Raw genomic sequence first — 12,247 nt, 5'->3', positions numbered from 1 at the left:
TTATTTAACCAATCTTAGTTTTCACCTTTGGGTTTAACAAGCAATACCATGTGACGTGTAAGATATGGATAAACGAATTAAAACAATCAAATTTTAAAGCAAATGCCCATAATATGTAACACTTGGTAGCAATAATGAAACAGTGATGGAATATTCACATAGCGGACAGCCAACAGATTTATTTTCCACTGAATATAATAAACTTTGTGTGAACTTGGTGGCTAATAGTGTGCTGCTTGTTGCTGTATTTTGGTGGTGTACTGTTTGTCTGCCTGATAAAATCACACTCACAGCCGGGAGACAAAGATTCCAAAACAACAACAAAAGATGCTTTTTACAACCAGACTTGAAGAAGAAATAAACATATACAACCAAACTGGATAATGCTGGCACATTCAGACTGACTCTGGACAGAACTTCTGCATGAAGGAAGCTCTTCCTTCATTATTCAATACCATCTTTGAAATAGTAGTAATAAAAAAATTCAAGTACATTTTATAATTTACTTCTGCGTTCCACAAAACAAAAGGAGCAAGTTACCATATACTATCTTTTTCTTTGATGTGTGCATAGGAAAAAAGGCTCTTAAATGCTCCAAGGTTTCAACCTAATTGTTTAAAAAAACATTTGTACTTATAAATAGAAACTCTGAATGTTGAGAACCTGATTCTCATACCATGATATCTGTTTTGGTGGCCCTTTACTAGGTGAAATGTCCAATGACGTAGGGAAGGGATATAGGTCAACCAAAACAAGCAGGACTCCAGAGAAGGATAAGTAAAAGTCTTTATTGCCAAAGAACAGACACAATGGACTTGACAGTCCTGTGTTTGGCAACAATATGCCTGCTTCACAGATCTGAGTATCTACATACATAAAATGCATAAAAGCAAAACAACACAAAACATAAAAATGGATATATGATATAAAAATATAAATATACTCTAAAAGAAGACTACATGCAAAAACAGTGAATGTGCCAGAAAAAGTGGTGTATAATATTGTAATAACAAAAGTGTCAGAATATATCTTAAGACAAACCTCAAAATATTCCATCAATATATGAACAGATGTTGTGACCACAGGAGCCCAGCAGTAGTTCCCACCCCCAGCACACACCATTTCTAGTGCAACAAAAATATTTTTTATTTTTGTAGTGCCAGGGCTTAACCAGTGGTAATCGGATAGGGCTGTGCACTGTTCGGTTACTGCTGGATTAGCGCAGGAGCCCTTACCATCATCTAAATAGGTAGCGGTAAAGGCTCCCCCTTGAAATGACCATGTGCCAATCCTTGTTATTAGCGTTGGGCCATGTCTTTTTTTTTGGATGAAAACCTTTTTCCCGCTGTGGTAAAGGGGGCTTTGGTGTGGTAAATTCACGTGATACCACCACTGCAGGCCCCCTTTTACTGTAGCTTGGAAAAGGAAGCCCCTAGTGCATTACATGTAATGGACTTTGTGACAGATAATACACAATAACACTGTTATTGTACACCAAGTGTTAGTAAATAGAGGCCTCGGTCTTTTTTTTTTTTTTAAAGCAAAGAATATAATTTATCTGGGCTTCCAAAATAGTCCACCCCTCATTGAAATTTTTCACCCTGGTAAATGCTCATTTAATTTTTTTTTCCTTATTTCCTCATTTTATCATAGGCACCCATTTAAAATTAATGCTACAGAAGTATGCACATTCTAACTTTTGAAAGTTGGTGCTAATTGTTTGCCTACCAATCACACAGGTTAGAAAGCCTGTTATAACACTACATTTATCTTGGGTCTATAAGAATAGGAGCCCTGAACCCCACTGTGGCTTTTGCAAAACGTTTCTGAAGGGGGAAGCTTTGATGATAAGGCAGGCCTCAAAAAGATGAAGTTTATATTGAAACTAGTTAAAACTGCAAGAACTTTATATTGGTTCTGGTTACTTTATTTTTATGACCTTTTTTGTTACCTCTTGCCCTGAGACTTTAACGTAAGTGACAGAAGGGTTCTTCAGTGTCCTTTGTATCTCTTGCAAATGTCCATGGATTTGGGAAAGCAAGTCCTCAATCTCTTTCTTCCTCTCACTTATCACAGGGAAGTTGGTGAGGTCCTTAAATAACCATGTCTTATCTCCTGCCCTGTAAAATATTGACAATGAACACAACAGCAATAATGGAAATTGGACATATTTCCTTATCTTTTTAGAGGTGGCCAGAGTTAATTCAGATGCTGTAAAGCAATTATCACTTTTGAACTGTGGTATTGATTTCCATAGCCTTGAAGGTTACTTACAGCGAAAAACCACTAATTCTTGTAGAATTTTCTCCACTAATTGTCATAAATTAAGCCTTATGCTGAATTCACCCATTTACTAACAGTCCCAAGAATACAAGTTTGGACTCCAAGATTCAATTCTTATCATTTGTACTCCTTATAAGTATATACTTTTCCAGATTTGAATTGGGGGGGGGGGGGTAGGAGGGCGGGAGGAGGTTAGGTATAGCTTGTAGGATTGCAATTAAAAATGATGATGTGATAGTTTGATGTTTGAAGTTTGATTCAAGATTCCTATGTTTTGGATACTGTACTGTACTATATGCTCAATGACTGTTATCATCATCAATAAAAACTTATTTACATACTTTTCCTGATTTGGCTTTTAATATTTTTTTTAAATATTCTTTCCTACAGCAGAAAGCAAAGTACCAGCAAAAAAAAAAAAGTTTTTATATATAATTCTGAAAACAGATCCCTCTTTATGTTTATTTAAATCCTGAGCAAACATTAATGTTCAAGGTTTTAAGATATTTGTAACTCAGATGGATCAGGAAATTGGGATGTCACTGTGTTGATGGTTAGCAAAACACATAAGCCACAAACAGAGCATCAACAGCTGAGAAGTGCACCCAAGGAAGATTTGTAAAAATGACACAATGATGCCAGTGTGAAAGGTTACACACCTCTGATTCCAAAAGAAGGTACAAAATATTTAAGAAATCAAATCTTTTATAAAGAGAGGTATGAAAACAATTGTAATAGAAAACAACAGAATTTAACTAAGCTTTTGCTACATATTAAGAAACAGTGGATTAGAATGTTCCACAAAGATACATGGATTAAATACCACAGTCAGCAGCTTTAAAAAAAAAATGCTATCCAACCCTCCTGTTTACTAAGCCATGTACTGTTGGCATTGCCTTGCAGCTTAATAAACAAGGAGTAAGTGTTTAAATGATTTATATTCAATGCTGCCATCCATAGAAGTGGAGTGTTGAATATATGTATAGCTGCCCAACTATGTGGCCAGAGGTGATATTCTACAGTATAATAACTAAGCAGTTAATTAAGGCATGGCCATGCTCTACTGTGGCACTATCAGGATACTGCCCCAGTAGTCTAAGAATTTTCTGTGATATTTTGAATATTGGGCAGACACACGCCAGAACAAAAAGTACATAAACCAAGTATGACACGTTTATTTTCTAGATTGAATAATGGTACCACTAATAGGTACCCCTCAACTGCACATAGAGCAAGATCGTATCATTGGTTTCTTGATACTTAAAGGGAGATTTAAAAAAACCCCAAATACAAAATACTCCTTCAAAAGGAGAAAAACCATTGGTTTAAAAAAAATCCCCCCTAAATCTCCTAAAAATATGAAACTGAGAGAAAGTGCTTTTATCATTTATAATAGCAATCAAACTACACAGGAAAATACCCCCCCCCCCCCCCAAAAAAAAAAAAAATACTAAGAAAAACATTACGCAGGCCTGCATCAAAAAGACACCTTTCTTGTTATGCGTTTTTGATGCAGGCCTGCTTATATTTTTCTTAGTATTTTTGGTGTGTATGAGTTAACTGCTCATTTGGACCTGAAATTTGCAAAAGCATTTGAGGGAGCAATTGTGCTCTCTGACGTTTATCACCACCTTAAGAATCCAAGAGAGAGTTTTCTGCTTGGGTCCTTAATTGGCTTTTCCTGGATGTCCAGTTTTTTTTAAGTTGAAAAACAGACACATGTCCAAAATCCCAAATGATGTCACACTTTTTTCTGAATATGTTCCTTTATAAAATGGCTGTTCTCACTGGATGTGCTGCAAGCTACTGTTAGTAATTAAAGATCTGCAAGAAAACCAAATGTCTGGGTGTCTTGCTGGCATATAGAAACATATGAGGATTATCACATAGCTTTTGCAATGGACAGACCACAACAGTGATGAACTGGTTATTAGGTGGACTGCCATATAACACTAAGTTTTCTTAGTGATTTACTAAGTTATCTTACTGGTATTAATTTTACTCTGTGAAATATTACCTTCACAAATCAGCACTCCAGGCAATATTACGATTAATACATTTTACCCCTCACCCCTCCCCCCCCAGATGATATAATGGAAGCACTCAAGTTTTGAAAGGAGGACACCACTTACTTGGCAGCTTGTTCATTCAGAATATTCAAGAAATCATGGACAGAGACAAGAAGCTGTGGTATTTCCAGCAGTGTCTTCTGCAACAAGACAGACCTCACTTGGGCCTGAATAGCTGGAACTAATGTTTGAAGTTTGGACTGCAGCTGGCACAGTGTGCTGAGGATTAGGAAGAACTCCTGAGTAGAACACTAAAAGGAAACGGAAAACGATTTGAATGTGAAGATCAGAATCCAACCAAGGGGCCAATGCAGCCGTGCGCTAAACCTTAGCATAGCATATGGTTTCCTTACACAAAGATTTTGCTCCCCAATACTGTAAGGAAAAAGCATGCAAACAGGCTGAGGGCAAAAAATATGCATTAAAATGGGAAACCACACAAGACACATGTACACACAGGTCTGTGCTAGCGGCAACTATGTCTTGCGCACAAAATAATTGTATTGACACACATCCATGCATATGCTGGAATGCAATTCAAACAAATCCCAATCAAAACAGGCATAAAATAAGGCTGTGAAAGTCAAAAACACCATTTCATTGGGTGGGGGGAGTGGGAATATATATATATATATATAACTATTACCATAATAAATAAAAATCCCTAACTCTCTTGCAGTACCATCTTTAAATAGCTCCTGGACACGTACCTGGAAAGGAGAGCCGTTGAGACTGATATTCAGCTGATGGCGATCAGCATTTTGCTGACCACCACTAGCATTATCCCTGGAAATTGAATGCCGGGCCATGTGTGGGCTCTGGCATTGCATATCTGGGTATAAGGAGCTGGCAAAAACATAGCTGGTTAAGTGTGATACTGAGCGCTTAACCGGCCATGGTGAACTGCATAATGATATGACTGACTTTTATGCTGTGCTGCATATTGGCACTTCACTGGCAAAATGCTGACTCCGTCCCTGGAACGCCCCCAAAATAGCTGGTTTCACACTGGGCACTAACTGGACATTTTCAGCAGTGCTACCTGGTAAGCCCTGAACAAGCGATTTAACCAGCCAAGTGCTGTTCATGGCTGGTTAAATCGCTTTGAATATTGACTCCGTTATTTTTATCCACAATAGACCTAAGGCAAAATGGTTCAAGGAAGAACATTTCTGCAAATTCTTCCACAAAAATAAAAAAAATCTCATTTCACCGTTTTTGACTATGACATCTTATTTTGTTTTTATTGGCAAGATATCAAAATCCAACATCTCACTTCTGTCAGAAAATTTTCATTAAAGCACACAATAGAACATCTGATACAACATCAGGACCATTACAATTCCAACTAAGCTAGTTTTTATAGCTTTTTTCTTTTTTTCTCTCTCTCTCGTACATGTCTACATACTTCTATTACTGCATCGTTCACGTTCCATTCATCTAAGCCCCCTTATAGATTTATTCGACCATGGTTTGTCAGAAAGGTCTTGATCCTGTACTTTTAGTTTTATTGTTGTAAGAGAGATGCTTTCATTTATTACAGACCTTTGATATATCTCCATTCATACCACAGTACAGTATAACAGTTTACAATAATAATAAAACAAATAGCTGCAGGAGAAGATTAGAGAGTCGGTATAAGGTGGAGTATAAGGAAAGGGATAAGGAAAAACAAAAGAGCTCAGCTCAGTTTTCTTTCTTCAGCAGGTGAATGGACACACTTTTCAGCTTCTGGTTCTGAGTGCTTTGCTCCTGGCCCAGGTGGTCATCTGGTCCCCAGTTGAACTTTGCGGGTGGCTCAAGTCTGCAGAGTCGTATCTGGAGGTCTTAAGAGCCCTGCCTCTGGTGCCCCATGAATTTACTTCTACCCTCCCTTCATCTCTCCCCTATTTGCAGCACAACAACCTCAAAAAAAAGTTGTGTAACTTGAGACTACCTCTACTTCAGGAAGCAAGTGACAACCTGGCTCTTCTCCTAAGCCTTTAATTCATAGGGTGACTGACTATACACTCACTCTGCACCTGGACTAGCTTGCTACATACACTGTAACTTAGTTCCTCATCTCTTGCTTAACTATACAAAGAACTTGCCTTGAGTTTAGCTAACCATCAAATTATCCCAACTGACTCTGTACCACACATCTTATTCCCATCATATATCTGCTCTTTGTCCCTCAGCTATTTGGTGAACTGTACTGTAGAAAATCTTTAGCATCATATCTATGTTAGTTAAATGTTCTAATGCATGCTTGTTAAGTGTATCATTAGTATTATGCTAACATTGTATTATATCTCTGGTATTTGAATTCCAGTGCAGTTAAATGTGTATATTTTTGATACTGTTTCGTGGTAGTTCTATTATTAGGTTTCAATTTATTGTTTTCAAGTTTACCTCATTTATTGTATTTATGTTTATTCTTGGTTATTTTACTATTATTATGCTGTTATCAAAATTGCTGTACTCCGCCTTAGGTGAATCTCTTCATAAAGGCAGTTAATAAATCCCAATAAATAGACGCAGGCTTCCTGAAATTGCAAAGACTGAGGTCACCCAAGTTTGAGCAGCCTTTTTGGGTTTCAGAAGAGAGGATTCAGTATACACATGAAGTGGCAAAGTATTCCACAGACATCATCATCTATGATATGAAAAAGCTGATTCTCTGGAGAAGTCTAAAGGGAGACAAGAGGAGGATAGAAATAACAGCAGTGCTGCCTGAACAGACAGACTAGGTGTGTAGGTTGAGAGTGAGTGAAAACTGTTTTATGAACCAGATATCTTAGGTATTCAAGGTTGCTTGATTTATAAGCCTGCCCTTCAAAAATACCATGTCAAACATGTATTGCTTGTAGTATTAACATGGAGATTGGATCACCTTTTTAAATTAATAAAATTGCTATGTATATAAATTTGCTCTCCACCTTCTGTTTTGTTCAGTTGTTTCTATGTTGCTCAGCAGTAATGCCTCAGTGTCCAACCTACCAGGACCTTGACTTTCTTTTACACAGCAGACAATACATCTGTCCAAAGATAAGCATATTTTATCTCTGTTCTGGCCAGAAAGTGGGGCTGAAGCACAAAACCACATATATACACACATTTAAGTAATATACATCTTTTGTTCAATGATTCTGAGAATTCTGGTACCATAAGTACTTTTCCATCCTTTCCTATATTCACTTTCCAATTTCTGTACAGTAAGATGCATACATTAAGACTTCAGCTTCACATGTAAGATTTTATGCATGTTATGCAACTGACTTCTATTAACTCACTGGATTTTATAGATCAATGTAACATCTTATAAAACTACTTTCAGATAAGAAGTAGTTTAGAACATAGAAATCTGATTAAAGCTCCACTGTTTAAAATCAGAATTTGCTTTTAGTGTAATGCTGGGCAAAAAGACTTGATGAGGCATCACTCTCTTCTATTAGTCACGAGAAGAGATTGTTAAGGCAGATTACGTTAAATTAGATGAGTTAAATTAGCAAGGGGGTTGGATGAAAACAGGAGATGGGGTAAGCCTATCTAGTCTATTATTTAATTAATTAATTTATTTATTTATTTAGGTTCTTATATCCCACATAATCTGAATACCAATTATTCAGCTATAATCGGTGCCAAGATTCAGGCGCCGATTATAGAATATGCATAGTTGATATTTTAGCGCCTAAATCTATGTACATCCATTTACACCCATGTAGATTTCAGAACACCCATGAAACGCCTATTTCCCTTCCCATAACCACATCCCTTTTTGCCTGTACGTTACAAGTTCAGCGCACATCGTTACAGAATACGCTTAGAATTTAGGCACACTAATCGCTAATTAGTGCCAATTAGTGCTCATTATTGCTTGTTAACTGCTGTTAGTGCCCATTAGCTTATTAAGTTACAAACATTGTTATAGAATCTGTGCCGCATCTCTAACACTATATAGAATCCAGGAGTTGGTGCCTAAGTGAGAGAAATCTTTGCATAATATACATTTGAAATGGATGTTTTTATAGTTATGATAATGAAGTATAAGGCATTTTCTGGATTTTATGGATGCATTTCAGGCTGGTAAATCAATTAAATCCAACACGTATTCTGGTGCCAAACCATGTATTATTTTGTAAATGAATATGCAGGTTTTGAAGATTATTCTAGCTTTGATTATATGGTCTGAAGCCAGTAGGTGGAGCTTGCCACTATTTGAGTACACACAAAACAACAGTAAACGCTATTGAAAATATCAAAAGATTATTAGAAACAGTGCTTTTTTTGTGCCGGTACGCAATGGTACGGTGTACCGGCACCTTTTTCTCCTCCTCTCCTCCCCTCCCATTATTTCCAGCGATTCTCCGCCTCTCCCCTGCCCTCCCATCGACGTGCAGCGATTTTCCGTCGCTCCCCTGCCCTCACCTCTCCCATATCCAGCGATTCTTCGTCCCCCAGTGTCCTCCTTCACTGCCTGCCAGCCAGTCGGACTCAGAATTGAACGTTGCATGCAGCAATTGGCTGGCAGCGTCGTAGCTTCCTTCTGCAAGTCCCGCCTATGCGTAAACAGGAAGTTGTAGGCGGGACTTGCAGAGGGAAGCTACAATGCTGCCAGCCAATCGCTGCCTGCACCGTTCGCCTCTGAGTCTGACGCTGGCTGGCAGGCAGTGAAAGAGGACGGCTGGGGGACGAAGAATCGCTGGATATGGGAGAGGTGAGGGCAGGGGAGGGATGGAGAATCACTGCACGTCGATGGGAGGGCAGGGGAGAGGTGGAGAATCGCTGGAAATAATGGGAGGGAAGGGCGAGAGAATTGCTGGACATGGGAAGGGCAGGGGAGAGAGAATTGCTGGATATGGGATGGGATGGGAGGGAAGGGCAGGGGAGAGAGAATTGCTGGACATGGGATGGGAGGGAAGGGCAGGGGAGAGAGAATTGCTGGACATGGGATGGGATGGGAGGGAAGGGCAAGGGAGAGAGAATTGCTGGACATGGGATGGGAGGAAAAAGCAAGGGAGAGAGAATTGCTGGACATGGGATGGGAGGGGAGAGAGTATTGCTGGACATGGGATGGGATGGGAGGGAAGGGCAAGGGAGAGAGAATTGCTGGACATGGGATGGGATGGGAGGGAAGGGCAAGGGAGAGAGAATTGCTGGACATGGGATGGGAGGGGAGAGAGTATTGCTGGACATGGGATGGGATGGGAAGGAAGGGCAGGGGAGAGAGAATTGCTGGACATGGGATGGGAGGGAAGGGCAGGGGACAGAGAATTGCTGGACATTGATGAGAGGGCAGGGATTAGATAATTGCTGGACATGGAGGGGAGAGGAGAATCGCTGGATGGGGAGGGGAGGACAGGGATGAGAGAATTGCTGGACACGGAGGGGAGGGCAGGGAAGAGAGAATTGCTAGACATGGAGGGGAGAGAGGAGAATGGCTGGACGGGGAGGGGAGGACAGGGAAGAGAGAATTGCTGGACATGGAGGGGAGGGCAGGGAAGAGAGAATTGCTGGACATGGAGGGGAGAGAGGAGAATCGCTGGACGGGGAGGGGAGGACAGGGAAGAAAGAATTGCTGGACATGGATAAGAGGGGAGAGAGGAGAAATGCTAGAAATGGATGGAGAGGAGAGCAGGAGATAGAGGAGAATTGCTGGACATGGATGGATGGAGGAGTTGGCTAGGAGAGAGGAGAAATGCTGACTGAATGGAGGAGAGGGGAGAGAGAATTATTGCTTTATATGGATACAGAGGAGGGAAGAGAGATGAGAAATGCTGGACATGGATGGAGGGGAGGGGAGGAGAGAGGAGAAGTGCTGGACATGAATGGAGGAGAGGAAAGAAAAAAGAAGATGCACATGGATGTTGATGAGGGAAAGGGAAGAGGAGAAAAACTGCACATGGATGGAGAAAATAGGCAAAAGCTGGATCCATGTTATACCTCCTCCAGTCAATTCCATGGAGGAGGACTCAGCTTTTACTTATGGATGCAGGGCAACAAAAGAAGAAGAAAGGAGGAAAGTAAAGAAATAAATGGAAAGGAAGCCCTGGAAACTGAGTTAAGAGAACAGATAGAGAGCAGCAGAATCAGAGACTGGGACCAATATGGATAGAAAAACAAAGTCACCAGACAACAAAGGTAGAAAAAATCATTTTATTTTCATTTTAGTGTTTGGAATTTGTCTTATTTTGCACTGGGTATATTGGAGCTGTAACAGCTTACAGAAATTATTTATAATGAAAAAAAAATCACATTATTTTTTCTCCTATACTAGTATAATATTTTCAATGATGTCTGTTTATATGCGCCATGGCTGGTATAAGGGGTGTGGCTAATGTGGGTGTGGCTATAATAGGGGTGGTGCCATGTGTGGTGACCCCGCCCACAATGAGTACCGGCACCTTTTTTTCTACAAAAAAAGCACTGATTAGAAATAACAGACTGCCTAAGCATGGTCCATCTGTAAAAAGTCTAAAGCTGTTCCACATAGATAGGCAGTGCCTTAAAAGGTGGAGGACAAAAGGTTCTTTTTTTTTTTTTTTTAATTTATTTGAAAGTTTCCCATATGTAGATATAAATATCATGAAATAAAAATTGAATATCACTAAAACAGGGTAAAAAAGTATTGTAGCTGGTAGAAACAGTAGTATTAAACTCTGTATTTTGTGCTCATTTTTCTATACTGTTCTATACAATACAGATTGCCAAATTTCAGTGAGGATATCCTGTTTTCTGATGGGTTCATCTTAACTGTTGTTGTAATATACCTTGGGAAGCCTGGTGTTACAAAATGGAAATTAAATGGAAGTAAAATTAAACTCTCCTTTCACTGGGGCACATGGAATCACACCTTCATCTCTTTTGTAGAAGTTTACATTTTAGATACACAAATAAATTATTCAGTTTTGAACATGTTTCAAGTGGTTTTATAAGTCAAAATAAAAATAAATATTTTGTTTCATGCAGATCTCGTTTATTTAAACATAACATACGGGCTCTAAGACCTTAATACAGTCAATTGGTTTTCTTATATTTTGTTGTTGTGCTGACTTATACTACGCCAAAACTGAAAACTCTTATCTCTTACTGGTCAATAATAAAAGGAGCTCATTGTGAACACTATCCACCTTAAAAGGTTGTTTTGTGGATGTACATGAGGAATTGTGATATTGAGGGGCCCTTTTACAGAGCAGCAGTAAGCCCAATGTGGGCTTACCGCTTGCTCTTCCGGGACTGCTACTGGCCCAACGCATCCGCCAGTGGTAGTCCCAACCCAAGCACGCGCCATTCCAGAGGAAAAAGAAAACCCCGGAAATGGCTTGCTCGGCGGTAACCCAGCAGTAATTGGGCATCGCCACACGCTGCCTGGTTACTGCTGGGTTAATGTGAGAGCCCATATCACCACTTCAATGGGTGATGGGAAGGGGTCCCAGTCGCATGGCTATGCGGTAAGAATTCTCATGTGTGCCTGGGATCTTTTTATCCACTGTGGTAAAAAGGGCCTTGGTGCGTGGGAAAAACAGCCCCTAAAAGAACCCCTGAATAAATAAGTGTATGCATGTATCACAAGTCATGAATCCAAAGTTTATATAATCATTTCAAGAAAGCCAGTCAATTGTTTAGCTTTAATGGAACATAACCACAGAGGCATGGTATGGTTGCATTTTCAATATGGTAATACTAGGAGCCCAGCTAAGGAACAGGTTATTTTGAGTTAGTCTTCACTGGACCTAACTTACTTTCCTTGTGCTATCACAATCCAGCTGGATAGGCAGAGTCTTAAAAGGTGGAGGATAAAAGATTTTTTAAAAACATTTATATCACACATTATCCCAAGCAAAGTCAGGCTCAATGTGGCTTACATTTGAAAATACAGTGAGACAGAATAATAGAATTCAGTTATATCGTGGGAG

At 39.5% G+C, this 12,247-nt stretch overlaps 1 protein-coding gene across 1 annotated transcript in view; it reads right to left on the bottom strand.

The window, feature by feature from the left end:
• Positions 1–12,247, bottom strand: part of MSH3 (mutS homolog 3) — a 484,945-nt gene that overhangs the window by 235,954 nt on the left and 236,744 nt on the right. Inside the window, exons 14-15 of the mRNA XM_030193332.1 lie at positions 4,416–4,603; positions 1,952–2,120 (exon numbers count right to left, since the gene is read on the bottom strand). Coding sequence (XP_030049192.1) covers positions 1,952–2,120; positions 4,416–4,603 — 357 coding nt within the window. The remainder of the gene's footprint in view (positions 1–1,951; positions 2,121–4,415; positions 4,604–12,247) is intronic.

Source organism: Microcaecilia unicolor, chromosome 2, assembly GCF_901765095.1.
Source record: "Microcaecilia unicolor chromosome 2, aMicUni1.1, whole genome shotgun sequence".
NCBI classification, from domain to species: domain Eukaryota; kingdom Metazoa; phylum Chordata; class Amphibia; order Gymnophiona; family Siphonopidae; genus Microcaecilia; species Microcaecilia unicolor.
This window is presented reverse-complemented; position numbering and strand designations above follow the sequence as displayed.